Source organism: Anguilla rostrata, chromosome 4 (genome assembly GCF_018555375.3).
Source record: "Anguilla rostrata isolate EN2019 chromosome 4, ASM1855537v3, whole genome shotgun sequence".
Taxonomy (NCBI): domain Eukaryota; kingdom Metazoa; phylum Chordata; class Actinopteri; order Anguilliformes; family Anguillidae; genus Anguilla; species Anguilla rostrata.
The window spans coordinates 7,369,045-7,386,732 of NC_057936.1; the positions used below are offsets into that span (position 1 = coordinate 7,369,045).

Consider the following 17,688-nt stretch of genomic DNA (forward strand, 5'->3'; position numbering starts at 1 on the left):
CTGTTGTTAAAAATGGATGTTTTTCTCTTTTAAAATGTAACGGCACAACGCTCTGGGTTCTTTTTCACACAGTATTTACGCCTGTGCGTGTGTGTGTGTATCTCTCCCTTTCCGAATAAGGGATAAATAAATAAATGAACAAACACATCTCTCTAACCCGGTTACCCCACATCTGTGGCTCTTTCGTTGGGGAAGCTGAAGTTCTGCTGTGGGCCATTAGCCCCCCTTGTAGCACCCCCCCTGATCTATTTATGAGCCAATTACCACCCTCGGAGTGTCAATTATGATGTCACAGAGAGATTCCAGGAAGTAATGCTCTAGCAGAATAGCATAAATAATAAAGGCAGCGAATTGTATGTGGAAGGAGTGGGCGGAGTGCATGTTATGCCAGAGGAACTTGGTCATAAACATTGAGGCCTTCATTTGGCAGCTGGTCCAGGCCATTACTTCTGGGGGGGGGCGGGGGGGGCGGGGGGATAGGCTTGTGGTGCGTGTCTCGTGCTTGTTAGTGTGCCTGTCTGTCTGTTTACCGTGAGCTCAGCTGAGTGGCTAGGCTAAGTGCCTCTGAGCGGTGCTGCTTGGAGCCGGCGTGCGTCAGCTGGCCTGAAAGGGTGCTTGATCACCATCCACCACCCCCCCGTCCCCTTCCCATGTCCCCCGCCCCCCCACAAATGGATCAGGCTGTTGATATTGTTCACATATTGTGCATCGAAGCGATATTAGAGAAACAGCTCCAGCGTAGTGTAAAGCGGTGTAATGTGCATCTCTGTTGTTTTTTTGTTTTTTTCAGTACATGGGCTGCATCGAGGTCCTCAAGTCCATGCGGTCGCTGGACTTCAACACGCGGACGCAGGTGACCAGGTAAGACAGGGGGTCACGCCGTGAGCCGAAACCGTTTCTGCGGAGTCAGCAGAACTGGATCATAGCAGCGTCGTGCAGCGATGGCTGTAGTTAAGGTCTCGTACACTGGAAAACACGCACACGTATAAGCACATGTGCATGCGCATACATGCAAATGCACACATGCGATTGCACACATGCACATGTGTATGCACGCACATGCTCATGCATGTTCGCATGCACATGCACGCGCATACACACACACACACGCTCATGCATCTTCACATGCACGCACATACACACACACACACACGCTCATGCATCTTCACATGCACGCACATATATACACACAAGCGCATGATCTTGCATATATACACACATGCAGATACACCCATGCACACATGCATACACGCATGCTCATGCTTGTTCACATGCACATACACACACACACACACACACAGTGGTGCAGGCCTTTCCTTTAAATGTCCTGCAGTTGGGTGGATATTGAGCAGATAAGACGTCAGTACTGCAGCTCTGAAAGAGATGCAAGCAGTGAAATTCTTTGCCGTTCTTCTTTGTCTTTCTGAGAAAATCACTACGAGACAAAAGCTGTGTGGCCAAGTGTTTTTCCTCTCGGCCCTAAATCAATGCCACAGTAAAAACGTGTCTCTATCTTCCGTTGTTCCGAGTGTGCTCACCCAGCGTGAACGCCCTCTGCTGGCGGAGGCGAAGCGCTGCGCCGTCTCTTTAAAAATCTCGACTGCAGGGGGGCACTCCTTGTTTTCCGCCGTCCGGTCGTCTCCGGGAGAGAGCTTGCGGAACCTTTCCGACCCGTTCCGCACGCACATGCGCGCACGTGTACCTTCCAGCGCTTTCCGCAGAGCGTGCGCGCGTGTTTGTGTTTGTGATGAGGAGCGTACCGGCATGGCATGGGGGGGGCGGGGGATGATTGTGGGGGCCGGGGGGTGGGGGGGGGGGGGGGCGAGAGATGGAGGGCCTGGTGCTCCAGCGAGACCAGCGCAGCCCGCCCCCCCTCCCTCTCGGGCGGCCCAGGCGATCGATCGGTGGTAATCTGAGCCCGGCGCGCTCAGGGCTAAGTGCAGGGGGGGTAGGGTAGGGGCGGGGGGGGGCAGCTGCTGGGCTGATTGGGGGGATGTATTATTGATGATGCGCTCTAATGACTGTGGAGAGCTGCTGCTGCCCGCATAGGGCCAGCCTCTCAGGGAAACAGAGTCTAACCAGGAGGGCTGCTCCACCGATACACGCACCTGCCGTAACATTAGCCGATGTTCGCTAAAAATACTGTAAAAGTAATCAAATCTGCCGCGTGATGGGATGTGTGAAAAGTCCTCAGAATGATGGCAGTGAGTTCTGATTTGGACTGGAAAGGACTGGTTTTTTTCTCCTGTACGTTTGACACAGGTCCTGAAAGCGTTATAAATAACCCTCAGATTTTTTTTGGGGGGGGGGGAAACAGTGTTTTTGTCTCAATGACAGTGTCATTGAGGATCGTGACGGGGGGGGGGGGGGGTATGTGGAGACGACGGGAGGGGGAGGTCTCTGGAGTTCTCCTGTTGTGTTAAACTGTGTGGATTTATTTCACTGGGGGGCCCCTTTGACCCATCAGCAGGGATTCCAGGCTCAATCAATCAGAGTCCAGACAGGCTGTGAGCTGCCTCAGCGTCCTGAAGGTTTTATAGCTTCATCTCCCACTGCTGTGCTTTACTGTCACAGACACACACACGCACGCAAGTACACACACACACACACACACACGCATGCAAGTACACACACACACACACACACACGCACGCAAGTACACACACACACACACACACACACACACGCAAGTACACACAGACACACGCACATACACGCAAGTACACGCGCACGCAAGTACACACATACACACACACGCACGCAAGTACACACACACACACGCGCACGCACGCAAGTACACACACACACACACACACACATACACACGCACGCAAGTACACACACACACACACGCACGCAAGTACACACACACACACACACACGCACGAGTACACACACACACACGCACGTATAAGTACACACACACACACGCACGTAAGTACACACACACGTGCACGCAAGTACTCACATGCACATACACACACACACACGCACACAGACACACACACGCACGCAAGTACACACACACACACACACACACACACGCACGCACGCAAGTACACGCACACACACACGCACGCAAGTACACACACACGTGCACGCAAGTACTCACACGCACATACACACACTCACACTCACACACATACGCATACACACACGCGCACACACACACACACACACACACATATGCGTGCAAGTACACACATGCCCGCACACACACACACACAAGTGCACTCACACACACGCATGCAGGTACACACACGTGCACACACACGTGCGCATACACGCACACATGTAAGAGTGCACAGAACATCCTTCTGCAGCTGACTACATTAACGACAGCAGCTACGACGGATGCGCGATGGTGTGGAGTTAGATGGTATGATGATTAGTTTAGATATTTAGAGCGAACGCACGCATGCTTGCACCTGCAGCTGGGCTCCAGCCGCCATCTTGCCCACACACACACACACACACGCACACGCACATATACACAGATACAGAGAGGCAGAGACATTCGACCCTTGAAAGCTCTTTATTCGATCTTTACTGAGAGAGCGCACTCATATCCACCTCACGAAGATTCCAGGAGAGAAGCGTAGCGGTGTTGTAAGAAGTGCACAGGAAGTTCCCCTGCCCGAGCGCTGCTGTTTGAAATTTCCTCACCCCTAACTGCCTTTTGGCTGCAATAACCTCCTGTTCCGGCTGTTCGTTACCTCTTTCACCCTCTCCTTCCCTGATCTGAGACCCGAGAGTTTTTGAGAAAGAAACTAAATGCCCGGAGAGGACCTCTGTACAGGACAAGTGCTGCATCTGAAATATTTATGAGCCACTTGATCCCGGCCGGGTCCTTGACACAGACAGCTGCCACCTTTCACTGCCGTCCCCCGAGCGTGTCAGAGGACCTGCAGACAGACTGGGATATCAACACTGACATTGCACAGGGCATCATAGAGAAATAAAGTTAGACTGGGAGATACCAACACTGACACTGCACAGGGCATCATAGAGAAATAAAGTTAGACTGGGAGATATCAACACTGACACTGCACAGGGCATCATAGAGAAATAGAGTTAGACTGGGAGATACCAACACTGACACTGCACAGGGTGTCATAGAGAAATAGAGTTAGACTGGGAGATACCAACACTGACACTGCACAGGGTGTCATAGAGAAATAGAGTTAGACTGGGAGATACCAACACTGACACTGCACAGGGTGTCATAGAGAAATAGAGTTAGACTGGAAGATATTTGATAAAAATTTCTGGAGATAAGAAATGCTGCTACCTAACTAATAAATGAACACAGTAATGTGTCTCCAGGGCATGGCAAGGAAGCCTGACCATTGAAGCTCATATCAGTGCCCAAATGGACAGGAATAAATGCAGATGCATTTGCAGGCCTGACAGTAAAAGTGTTTGCTCATGTTCAACAGGCAGGCCCCTCCCAGGGGTCTACAGCAGGGCTGCCCAGCCCTGTTCCTGGAGATCTACTGTCCTGTAGGTTTTCACTCCAACCCTATCAAAGCCACACCCTGTTCAACAGCTAGAATAGGGCTGCCCAGCCCTGTTCCTGCAGATCCAAAGTCCTGTAGGTTTTCACTCCAACCCTATCAAAGCCACACCCTGTTCAACAGCTAGAGTAGGACTGCTCAACCCTGTTCCTGCAGATCCAAAGTCCTGTAGGTTTTCACTCCAACCCTATCAAAGCCACACCCTGTTCAACAGCTAGAGTAGGACTGCTCAACCCTGTTCCTGCAGATCCACAGTCCTGTAGGTTTTCACTCCAACCCTATCAAAGCCACACCCTGTTCAACAGCTAGAGTAGGACTGCTCAACCCTGTTCCTGCAGATCCACAGTCCTGTAGGTTTTCACTCCAACCCTAACAAAGCACACCTCGTTCAACAGCTAGAGATCTCCCTGAGCTGCTAATTAGTAGAGTCAGGTGTGGCAAATTGGGGTTTGAAGTGAAAACCTCCAGGACAGCAGATCTCTGGGAACAGGGCTGGACAGCCCTGCTGTAATGTGTCGGGGCAGTTACCCCAGTGCCAGGGGCTGTTCCTCATGCCCCAGGGCAGATGGGCTGTGGATGTGTACACCACATGGCGCACCAGTCATTCCACATGACGAGACGTGATTGGTCCACTCATAAGGGGCTGTCACATTCTGTGGCTGCTGTTCACGCTCAGGCTACGCTAGCTGCGGTGGTTTTTCGTGAGGACATTTTGGGGTCCTCCAGAGCTGGTGCAGGTCTGCCTGCCTGTCTGCTGTTAGCCTGACCAAGTGTCTCTCTCCTCCCCCCCAGGGAAGCCATCAACAGGCTGTATGAGGCCGTGCCTGGGGTGAAGGGCATGTGGAAGAAGAAGGTGAGAGGAAGGGTTAGCTGATAGGGTCTGTGTGACTGTATCTGGGGTTGGCCGTGTGTGAACGTGTGTGTGTGTGTGTGTGTGTGAGTGTGTGTGTGTGTGTGTGTAGGCATGCGTGTATATGCCTTTGCATGTGTGTATGTGTGTTTGTGTGAGTGTGAGTGTGTGTGCCTGTGTGTGTGTGTGTGTGTGTGTGTAGGCTTACGCGTGTATATGTCTTAGCGTGTGTGTGTGCCTGTGTGAGTGTGCATGTGTTTGTATGTATGCGTGTATATGCCTTTGTGTGTGTGTGTGCGTGTGTATACGTGTTATATGCCTTTGTGTTTGTGTGTGTTTGTATGCATGTATATGCCGTTGTGTGCATGTGTGTGTGTGTATGCGTATATATGCCTTTGCGTGTGTGTGCCTGTGTGTGTGTGTATGCACGCACAGATGTGTGTGTGTGTGTGTGTGCGTGTGTGGTGTGTGTGTGTGTGTGTATCCTTCGTGTGTGTGTGTGTGTGTGTGTGTGTGTGTGTGTGTAGGTGTGTGTGTGTGTGTGTATGCCTTTGTGTGTGTGTGTGTGTGTGGACTGTAACTCCTCTCTCCTCTCTCTCCATTGTCCCAGGCCTCTAACAAGGCCCTGCAGTCGATCATGGGGAAGAGCAACCTGCGCTTCGCTGGGATGAGCATCGCTGTGAACATCTCCATCGAGGGCCTCAGCCTGCTCGTACCCACCACCCGCCAGGTAGGCCCCGCCTCCAGGGGACGCTCGGCCAATCGGAACGCCTCACAGCAGAGAACTCCTCTGCTCAGATCCAATCAGCACCCTGTGCAGTTCCTTACAGAACCCAATTTATACTTGGATGCATTTCCTGCATCACATTGAAATGTAGGCTGGATGATTGTTCAAATACAGAATTTATTAGGTATAATTTTATGTCAAGAACTGCATGTGCACCATACCGGAACTGCAGGACATGCAACACCTTAAGGGTTTCATTTTACTGTTGTAAATGACAGTTTAAAGGGTAAAATAGTCAAAAATGTATATTTTATGAGACCCACTGCCACCCCTCCTGTGAAACAGCAGTGGGTCCAGGGTCCCAGCCCAAGGTTTAAGAATGACTTCAGTATGGTATAGAACCTCTTACGACATCGCAGCCCTGAACAACATGGCCTAGTGTGGCTCAACCCGATTCAGAAAAGACCACAGCACAGCACCACGCAGCAGTTAGAGGAGAGCTGTTCAGTGTTAATTGAACTCTGGCGGAGTTTGCACTGGGCTATTGAATGTGCTCTATCAGGGCTAATGCAAATGAAAGCGCAGAACAGCCGACCTCAGCGGGTTTCCTGGGCGTGGATGCGTAAAGCTCTGCAGCGCTGGACCTCCCGCTGTCACGGCGCGTCAGGACCGGAGCCGGCGTGGGGGGGGTGGGGGGGTGAGGGGGGGGAGTCTTGTCATTATCGATCCCATGAAGAGTGATGCCGCGCTCTCCCTCTCTCACAGGTGATCGCTCATCATCCCATGCAGTCCATCTCCTTCGCCTCCGGTGGAGACACGGTAAGCGCCGCGCGGTCCTTCCCTCTCCGGTGCATCGCAACATGGTCGCTGCGTCGCAACATGGTCGCCATGTCGCAACATGGTCGCCATGTCGCAACATGGCTGCTGCGTCGTGACATGGCTGCTGCGTCGCGACATGGCCGCCACGTCGCAACATGGCCCCTGCGTCGTGACATGGCTGCTGCGTCATGACATGGCTGCTGCGTCACGATCTGGCCACCGTGATGCGATCAGTCCGCCGTGTCGCAAACTGGCCACCACACACGAGCCGAGACGAGACGTCCCGCTTAGCAGCGGGCGCCTGACACCTGATCTCTTTCTTGACCTGTGATTGGTTGTAAGCGTTCAGGCACTGCTGCACCACAGTGGCTGACATCGCCTTTATTCTTCTGTTGTAGGACACGCCGGACTATGTTGCCTACGTTGCAAAGGATCCTGTCAATCAGAGAGGTACTATAAAACTTAATTACTTCATCTCGTGTAGAACCAGGCTTTAATGTGACCAGTGACCTTCACTTTGTTCACAGTTCCTATTGTGCTGAATAACCCTTTAGACACCAGTACAGCTTCTGCATAAAATGGTCAATTTAAGGAGAAACATCTCGTTTTCACCTAAAATTCTACTGTCATCTGACAGATTGAGTGTTTTTCTTTAGTAGCACGTTTCATTGACAGTTCTCAGGGATCTGCAGAGGTGCTCTCAAATTTTTACCAGCGTCTAGAGTTAAAATGATCCCAGATACAAAGTCTGGCCCAGTTTGTACCTGTTCACCTGCTAAATTAGTTCTCTTTGTATGGGCGCCTTGCGCTTGATTGGTCAGCCACAGAAACAAATGCAGTTAGTACACCTACACCTAGCCTATGCTAACTGTGTGAACTGGGCTTAATGTGTTCACAGCTATGAGTAACTGTTACATAATGAGTATTGTACCTTATCGGACCTGTGTTTTGTAGTTGTTTCGGTGACCTTCGGTTTGCGCTTGGACAAAAGAGTCTGCCAGATAAATGTAATGTAATGAGTTCTTCTTCTTTGTTTGTCCCCAGCCTGCCACATCCTGGAGTGCTGTGATGGTCTGGCTCAGAACGTGATCAGCACGATCGGACAGGCCTTTGAGCTGCAGTTCAAGCAGTACCTGCACAGCCCACCCAAGGCCATCCCCACACAGGACCGGTGAGGACCGAAATCACAGACCGCCATCAGTGCGCCTGCATGCGGAACGCCTCAGTACAGACACACAGGAGTACAGGGATACTCAGTTACAGACATCAGTAGTTTCAGAACACAGTCAGTCAATAAGCCTATACAGACAGCAACCACCAGAATCATACAGACACATCAAACAATCCTTCAATTGGCATACCCAGGTGACTACAGACATCATCAATACACAGAGACAAAGCAGAACCACTACAATGGAACCATAGAATCAGTACAGACATTCAGTGCACAGACACATAGAACACCAGTTAGCCACAATCAGTGCAGAATATTACAGTCACACACCTCGACAGAATCATCACACACCAGTTAAATCAGCGCAGTGCATCGTACAGACGTTCAGTACACAGACACATAGAACACCAATAGGGCAGCAGACAGTACAGACATTCAGCACAGACACACAGGACACAAATCAGCCACACTCAGCACACAGACATGTGGGAAAATGGAGGTACACGTGGTACCCGAAGGCCACAGTCCACAGAGAAATGCAGCTCTCTGTAGAGGGGAAAATCACTTCCTGATCATGTGATCGTAATCAGATCCATGGCGTTCCGATTTTATATCCCTGCTCTACGGTTACTGATATCGAGGGAGCCGGACTGTTATTTAAAACTATCGATTTTTGACGGGCCCCTGGGGGTTCAGGTCTTAACAGCGTCACCTGGGCAGATGGCAGGACGTCGCCTCGCTGCTTCCTGTTCTCCCATCCTTCCCTTCGCTGACAGGCAGCCAATCGCGACAGAGCGCTCTCTCTCTCTCTCTCTCTGCGCGATGGCGACTCAGCGATCATGGCGATCAGCGGACGTGGGCGAGCTCTGTTTGGGAGTTGAGATTTTTCACGCGTCTTCTGTTCGCGTTTTTTTTTTTCCCGCCAGGAACATCAGGACGGACGAATCGGCGTGGGGCGACGACGACGACTCCGCCGAGCACGACTACTACAACAGCATCCCGGGGAAGGAGCCCCCGGTCGGGGGAGTGGTGGACTCCAGACTGAGGCCCGCTACGGGGGCCCCGCTGGGCCACATCCACACCCAGCCCCAAAGCAAGACGCCGCAGGTGAGTCCCCCAGCAGGGGGCGCTGTTGGTGACGTTGTTTCCCCCTTTGTTGCTGATTTTGCTATTAATGTGTTATTAGTGTGGTAAATAACACTTTCTACTATGCCTATGTTTATCATGCATTATGAACATACTTATAATGTGTTATAATCTGCTCATAATACAGGGTAATTACACTATGATCCTTTGCCAAAAAAAATGTCAGAGAGTGACCAGCTGTTATTATAACTGTTATTTTTTTGCCTCCTATATCGCGAGAGACCGTTACCCCTCAGTTTTAATATTTATAAGGCAAAGCGTAGGTGTGTAGACAATTGTTGCTTGCTACTCAGCTTAACCTTCTGTCTGCTGACTAGGCCTTCTGCTTTGTGACTGCAGCCAAGGGTCTCAAACTGCTCCTGGAGGGGTACCTGCAGGTTCCTGCGGTTTTTATCAGTAGCCAGTCTAGCCCATGGAAACGGGTCGTGTTCACCTTGTTAGCCAATCAGTGACATTGTTTTTTTTGTTGAAAGGAACCGAATCCACGGGAGGAACCAGCCTCCTAGCTTCAGTTTGGAGCCTGATAGGCCACCAGACGATGATCACCAACCCTGATCAGAGACATTAGAAGCTCCATCACCATAAATGGCTTCAGTTATGTAGGTTATTAAGCGAATGTGTGGCGAGCGGCATTCCGAAGTCGTTCTGGGCTTCGGTGCTGAGTAACGACGCCCGTTGTCGACGCGCCTGCAGATTTCGCTTTTTTTTTTTTTTACGGCGCGTCGTAGTAAAACGTTAATCGCCCGCCTTCGCGAGAAGAACGCGTCGGCCGTTCGCTCGCTAAGTCCCGCCGTGTTTTTTTTTTTGTTGTTTTTCTTTTGTGGTCCGGCCGGCGGCCCTCAGATGGGATCCCCGGCGAAGAGGGACACCGCCTCCCTCCCCGCGGTGCAGCTCTGCTACGACATTCACTGGGACACGGAGAGCAACAGCAGCTCAGGTGAGACCCCTGGTGGCCAAAAGCGGGCAGCGCAAGTGATCGATTTACATTACATTACATTACAGGCATTTAGCGGACGCTCTTATCCAGAGCGACTTACACAACTTTCTAACATAGCGTTTACGTTTATTGCCATTTATACAGCTGGATAAATACTGAAGGAATGTAGGTTAAGTACCTTGCTCAAGGGTACAACGGAAGTGTGTCCTACCCAGGAATCGAACCTGTAACCTTCAGGTTTCAAGACCAGCTCCTTACCCATCATACTACACTGCCGCCTAGACTGGGCGATGTATGCAAGCACGGAGCACGTTAAAAGATTTTTGTTTGTAGTTTCAATAAAGAGAACAGAGTTGGGAAGGGTTGCCCACTGCGGGCGGAAATCCATCTCTTGTTAGACTGCTTCTTGGCTCCTCCACTCCCGTCCTGTCCCCATAGCCCCTTCCGCAAAAAATGTAGATCACTTGTTGCTGGCACTTAATCCTCTCTCACTCCCTTACATTAAAAAAAAAGGCACCTCCACGTTTTTTAATCCTATTAGAACTGCGGCTGCTGCTGGCGGCTGTTCTCGGTAAGGGTTTCACCTTGAAATGATTGCGAAATGCTGCTCTGGCAGCCACTTTGGCTGAATGCACTTACTGTAAGTCATTCTGGATAAGAGCTTATGCTAATGACTGAATGGTGAGCTGGAACAGAACTTCTGCACTAAATGTTATGAAGCGTTTCACAGAGATTTTTTGCTGCTGTTGTATTTATAAAAGCTGAATATTTCCTGGAGAGGTAAAGGGGGTGGGGTGAGTAACTGACTGCACTTCCTGGCAGGCCTGACGTCGGATGGATACCTACGAGCAGATGGTCAGCCGCCTGGTTGCCGTGACTACGAGGAGCACCTGTATGTGAACACCCAGAACATGGACGGTTGGGACCCGGGGGCGGAGAGGGGCAGGGGGGGGCACGGAGCCGAGAGCCCCAAAAAAGACATCTTTGACATGAGTACGTCCCGCTCACGGTGTGGGCCCCAAGGGCAGTGATGGCTGAGGGCGTCGCTCGCTCACGTTAAATGGAAATCATTACACAGACAAAATGTTTGTGTTCATGTGTGTGTGTGTGTGTGTGTGTGTGTGTGTGTGTGTGTGTGTGTGTTTGTGCTGTGCGTGTGTGCGTGTGTGTGTGTGTGTGTGCGTGTGTCTGTGCTGTGCGCGTGTGTGTGTGTGCGTGTGTGTGTGTCTTTTGCGCGGTGTGTGTGTGTGTGTGTGTGTGTGTGTGTGTGTGTGTGTGTGTGTGTGTATGGTCCCCTGCAGGGCCCTTCGAGGACGCCCTGAAGCTGCACGAGGCCGGCGGCGTTGGCGTGTGCGTTCTGGAGGACCAGTGGCCCAGCCCCCCCCGGCGCCGCGCCCCCGTGGCCCCCACCGAGGAGCAGCTGCGGCGGGAGGCCTGGTACCACGGGCGCATGAGCCGCCGCGACGCCGAGAAGCTGCTGGCGCGCGACGGCGACTTCCTGGTGCGCGACAGCGCCACCAACCCGGGCCAGTACGTCCTGACCGGCATGCACTGCGGCCTGCCCAAACACCTGCTGCTGGTGGACCCCGAGGGCGTGGTGAGTGAGCGAGGACGCCTCCACCTGTCCCTCTGACACACCTCCACCTGTCCCTCTGACACACCTGCACCTGTCCCTCTGACACACCTCCACCTGTCCCTCTGACACACCTCCACCTGTCCCTCTGACACACCTCCACCTGTCCCTCTGACACACCTCCACCTGTCCCTCTGACACACCTGCACCTGTTCCCTCCTCATACACAACGTGAGGGTGGTCCTCTGTAACCCAACCTCCTCTCTTAACCAGCTGCATCCTGTCCCTGAGACACGTCCGTGCACCTGTTCCCTCTTCACACAACCTTGCCACGGTGTCCCTTACTTGAATAAAACCTCGTAACTCGTGCCCCTGACAATACTTGAGGACTTGTTCCCCACATATCTTTTTACCTGTTATGACTGCCCCTCCACCTGGTTCCCCTCTGACACACGCACCTGATATTACGCACCTCCAACCTGTCCCTCTGGGACACACCTCCACAGTGGTCCTCGGAAACACCGCCCACCTCCTCCTCTCAAACGCCCAACCTGTGTCTCACACACTGCCCTGTCCACCTCTGACGGACCTCCACCTGTCCCTCTGACACACCTCCACCTGTCCCTCTGACACACCTCCACCTGTCCCTCAGACACACCTGCACCTATCTCTCTGACACACCTCACACCTCCACCTGTCCCTCTGACACACCTTCGCCTGTCCCTCTGACACACCTGTCCCTCTGACACACCTCCACCTGTCCCTCTGACGCACCTGTGCACCTGTATACGCACACTCCTCATAATAACAACTGTGTGTGAGGGTAAGGGCACCTGGCTGACTTTCCCTAATCCTTCCCATCGTCATCATTGTTTTTATATTCATCTTAACCAGGGCTGCCCAGTCCTGTTCCTGGAGATCTACTGTCCTGTAGGTTTTCACTCTGAATAAATCACATCTCATTCAACAGCAAGAGACCTTGCTGCTAATTAATAGAATCAGGTGTTCCAAATTAGCATTGAAATAAAAACCTACAGGATGGTAGATCTCCAGGAACAGGGTTGGGCAGCCCTGATCTAAACTATGTAATTTCGGAAGGGGAAGGCATTTAGGTTTTTCCCCCACATATCTTTTCTTTACTGCTGTGTAATGACCGATTTATCCCCCCCACGCTGGTAGGTCCGCACCAAAGACATGCTGTTTGAGAGCATCAGCCACCTGATAAATTACCACCTCCAGAACGAGCTGCCCATCGTGGCAGCGGAGAGCGAGTTGCACCTCCAGCAGGTGGTCCGGCGGAAACAGTGATTCCCCGCCCCACCCCCCCCCCCCCTCCAAAACGCCCGAACCGGTAAGTGTGTTCACGTAAGGCCGCCACCTCGGCTGCACGGTAGACCCGTGCAATCCAGCAGCTCCAAGCCCTGCTTCCGGTCCTCCGATGTCCTGCACCAGAACATTCTGTGCTCATCTGCGATTTGTCTTGATTGTGGGTACATACTGTTATGAACATGAAAAAAATAATAATAATAATAATACCCAAGTAATACGAGGTCTTATCTCAAATCTACAGTCCTGGGACTTGACGTTCCCTCTGTTGCCGGGCAGTGGAATGATGTTGCTGTTCTGCCCTCTTGCCAGGAGACGGGACATTCCGTGCTTGACCTTGATTGGCTGAGAAGAGGGCGTTCCTTCTGGCCTTGCCTTAAAAAAAACTGACATTCTGGGCTCCTGCCACAGCGCCATCGCAGGGACGGGAGGAGGCATTGGCGGGACTCTTTGGCAAGGTGCACGCGAAGCCATTCGTTTCGACAGAACAGTCCGCATGCAGTCGTTAAGTTAATGGACGCAGTCTCTGAACCTCCTGATCCCGAAATCAGACTTGTACGGAGGGACCTGGTGGATCGGGTCGGGGTATCGAAAGATTGGGACCCCCATCTGAGGAGGAAAAGGTTCTCTTGAGGTCCACGTGAGGACGATATCTTAGCAGTGTCCCCACAAGTTCCAAGTCCTCCCAAGTTCAAAGTCCTCCCCAAGGTCCAAGGTCCTTACAAGAAGGAAAAAAGATAATAATTTGAAAGATAAAAGAGGACAAAAGGACGATAATCTTGCACTGAACCCGTGCTGCAAGGTTGGGCTGGATCTGAGCACAGTGACCGTGGAGAAGAATGTCAGGAGCTTCCTTTCACCCCAGGGCCTTTTTTCGACGGGAGAATGTGGACATCGCTGAAAACGCAACCTTACAACACGTCATTGTGTGTGTGTGTGTGTGTTTGTGTGTGTTTGTGTGGGACCTCCAGCTCTGATTTACAAACGTTTGTTGTGCAAAGGATAAATCAGGCGGTGTAGTGCTTTTATTTCCTTTTTATCGTGTGAGGTTAAAAGCTGCTCTTTCGTGATTTGTAGTCCTCTTTCCTATTGCTATGATATGCTACAGATCACTATTAAATGGATGACATCATGACCCAAGTACTGTGAACAAACTGATAGGGTCAATCAAGTGAGTTTGTTTATATAGTGTGGCACTTATATTGTACAGTAATTCCTGTGTATGTAATTACAGTGTTCTGGGAAAAAAAAAACTGTATTTCCGTATTTTAGGTTCTTTAAAACGGCACCATCATTATTTCTTCACTTTGACTTTACCTCAGGAGCAAACATTGATCAATTTGTGGAAAGCTTCTCCTGTGTGAAGTCTTTTTCAGTGGCAAAAAAGAAAGAAAATGTAAAGGTATTTTATCCCTGCCTGGGTTGGAAAGAAAAATTAGCCATCGTGGAGAATTAGTAAAATCAGAACCCTGTCTATTGTTTATTTAATTATCTCATCTTGACCTTGTGTTACACTGAGCAGCCCGAGAGTTCTAGAACATTCTAGACTCTTAAAATGGTGCCCAGTGAAAAGGTAATGGGAACAAAAATGTTTTTTTTTTTTTGTTTGTTTTTTTTCTTTCATAAATGATATTGCTAATGCTGAAGACTTAACTACAGGTTATACTGACTAGCAACAGATTCAACCAGGTGAAGAAATCTCGTGTCACCCATCGATTTTATGCAAGGGTGGCCATCATATTTTGAGCCTTGGTATTTGCTTGGCTTCAGCTCCTCGTTGTACCTGCGTCTCTGCATCCGGGGTTGGCCTGGATCTAGTCCCTCAGACCTCCCTCTGTCCCCGGCCCCCCGTCTCTGGCCGCCTGGTTTGAATGGCGTTGACACAAAGAATGTTTTTTTCAGCCGATCGCTTGTTCGTGTCCTCCTGGGCTTCCGTACGACTCACAGAATAACCATGCTGGGTAGTATATCGGTGCGAGAAAACCATCCGGTTTATAGAACAGAGCTGTGCCTTAATCGTCCTTATTTTTTCGTCTTACACTGAAGTGAAACGAGAAAAAAAAGAAAAGAAATGTTGACTTCTATCATCTAAAGTACCTGTGTCATACTTATTCCGTCTGTGTGTCGGGCAAAGGCAATGCTGTCCCCGGGGGACCAGTCGGCTTCTGGCTTTCTTTACATCGCAGGTATTAATCATCCAATCGCAGGTTTTGTTTCGACAAGAAGGCAACAGATTGGGGAGTCCCTTGCAAGGGTGGGATGTTAACGTAAATCAATTAAGTCTGGAACCTTGAGGACTAGCATTGCCTGCCATTGCTGTGCGCGTTTGTGTGTGTGTGTGTTTGTGTGTGATCTCATTGGTAGTGTCTCTATGGGCTTCCGGTACAATGCAGAGGCCTTTGGTGGTGTGCTAGCTCGAGCCTGGACATTCACCTGTGGACACATAACAGTGCCTGACTGAACGGCTGAGGTTCTGTGCGGCCAGGTGTCACTGGATCCTATTGGATGAGGTGAATGGATGCCACGGGATTCTATTGGATGAGATCAACCATGTTGCAGAATCCTATTGGATGAGGAGAACGATGTCACAGGGTCCTATTGTATGAGGAGAATGATATCACAGGATCCAATTGGATGAAACAAACAATGTCACAGGGTCCTATTGGATGAGTTGGATTTTGTCACAGGATCCTATTGGATGGGGTGAATGATGTCACTGGGCCCTACTGGCCTGTGCCACATCTTTCTGCTCTCTCCATAAGCCCAGGAGGAAGAGAAATGGGAGAGGTGTGTAATACTAAACTTGATGCAGGTTTTCCCAAACAAAAAGGAAAAACCAAGAGCCCCCTCTCCCTCCACCGCCCCTCCACTCTCTGCTGTCTCAGGACATTCTTGTATTTGCTCTTCTTTGAACTAAATGCTATTTTCAATAAAACTCTCGGATATGAAGGAAGATGTGTGACAGGGTGGTTGATTGGAAGGTCTCGTCTCATCAACCAATGTGCACTTTCAGTGTTCCATAATCCAACAAATAATAACATTTCTTCAAATCCGTATGTAGCTAAGCTGAAACGTAATTCTGTGTTGGTAAGGAAAATAGATGTATTTTCTTTGCAGTTCCGGAAAAGGTTTTTAAGAGGTTTCTGAGTGACACTGATGTTATTAAGAATGCACAATGATGATTGCAGGCCTTTCAGTCCATCTTGGCTTGCCACTTACCAACAGACGAGAGAGCATCCAGCACCGCGTCAAGCCTGGACATCGCTACCCAGAGAGTCTCAGATGTAACTGCAGAAATTTACCTTTAACCCTTTAAGGCACAAGATCAACAATGTGCAATGAGAATGTTCTTAACTGAACATTCTAACGCTGATGTCACAATCACTGCTGGTGATTGAAAGCAGTGGAGTTCTAGAACACTGACTTAGAATTACAACAACAACAAAAAAATTCCACAAAAAACCTACTCCTCAATGGGTTAATTTCACCTGTGCACTTGTTGTGCTGACAGAACTCAACCTGAAAGATATTTAATACTTCCTGTTTTCATCCCTTTAAGGTATAAACAACGGTGTCTGTATTTGTCAGGCTTAGTTTATTTTCTGCCAGAGAGAGCTGTAAGGGTTAATGTATAGTGGGGCCAACGGTGGGGGCAGCCTTGGTACCCCATCGCCCTCCATTGTACCCTCAAGACCGAAATAAAGACTGCGTAAACAGAGGGTAGAGCAAACGTCAGATCCCTCGAGGCGTAATACAGTCACAGCCGATGAAGGACTTTTATCGACCGGGTTCCGCTAATTAATTTAACAGCGGAGCATTTTTACAAATGCGGTCTTTTTTAATTGGAGGCAACGAGGATGCGCGAGCATCAGCGTTGGTTCGCTAATGAGAGCATTGAAGTGCTGGCACTGGCGGAGGGAGACGTGCGAGCATCGCGGCGGCGTTTTTTTCGTATCGTATTTCTGTGATGTCAGCGCGCGCTGATGAGCACCTGTTCTGTTCTCGTGAATGGGTCTGATTTCCCCTACACAGGGAGGGAAACACAGCAAGTGCACAGTGTGCATTTCACCCAGCTGTCGAACAGACGCACAATAGCAAGGGGACAAACGCTTTATAAATATGGAGTTACTGATGCAGCATCATGTAAAGCAATGCAGACAAAGTCTGTTACAACCGTTCCTGGGTAAAATACTTCATCTGAAATGCTATATTCCTTTTAACTCCAGCAGGACAATAATAAGAGGAGCTTTCACAGAACCATCTGTTTCTTTCAATACCGGGGGCAATTATTTCCCAAATCCTTCACTTACAGTAACATGTTTTGCTTAAAATTATCTGCCATCTGCAGGCGTGTTTCCAAATTGTACTAGTATCGAAAATGTAAAAGAATTTGTATCAGGCCCAGGTTAAGACTTAAGAAGGGTTTGCAGTCTGGATTCTGGTGTGCTGCAGTGTGTGCTGGTTTTTGTTTTTATTCTTTAAATCAGTTATAAATTCATTCCCAAAAAAAAAAAAAAAAAACCGAGTACGGTTTTCCAACTAAGGTGTCCGGTGGGACGTTTATTTGGCAATATATTTTTAACTCATCTGCGTGAGCCATTTTACAGGTAAATTGGGTC

The 17,688-nt window shown here is 50.0% G+C and overlaps 1 protein-coding gene across 2 annotated transcripts in view; it reads left to right on the plus strand.

Annotated features, from left to right (window-relative positions):
- Window positions 1-16,022, plus strand: part of shc2 (SHC (Src homology 2 domain containing) transforming protein 2) — a 22,237-nt gene extending 6,215 nt beyond the window's left edge. Inside the window, exons 2-13 of one of the 2 annotated variants that reach the window (XM_064330350.1) lie at window positions 791-861; window positions 5,310-5,370; window positions 5,978-6,097; window positions 6,860-6,913; window positions 7,312-7,363; window positions 7,958-8,084; window positions 9,014-9,194; window positions 10,077-10,170; window positions 10,993-11,163; window positions 11,472-11,767; window positions 12,923-13,094; window positions 13,314-16,022. In XM_064330350.1, the coding sequence (XP_064186420.1) occupies window positions 791-861; window positions 5,310-5,370; window positions 5,978-6,097; window positions 6,860-6,913; window positions 7,312-7,363; window positions 7,958-8,084; window positions 9,014-9,194; window positions 10,077-10,170; window positions 10,993-11,163; window positions 11,472-11,767; window positions 12,923-13,051 (1,356 nt within the window). In that variant the 3' untranslated portion in view covers window positions 13,052-13,094; window positions 13,314-16,022. The remainder of the gene's footprint in view (window positions 1-790; window positions 862-5,309; window positions 5,371-5,977; window positions 6,098-6,859; window positions 6,914-7,311; window positions 7,364-7,957; window positions 8,085-9,013; window positions 9,195-10,076; window positions 10,171-10,992; window positions 11,164-11,471; window positions 11,768-12,922; window positions 13,095-13,313) is intronic. The other variant, XM_064330351.1, reaches the window with a different exon arrangement.
- Window positions 16,023-17,688: the final 1,666 nt, after the last annotated feature.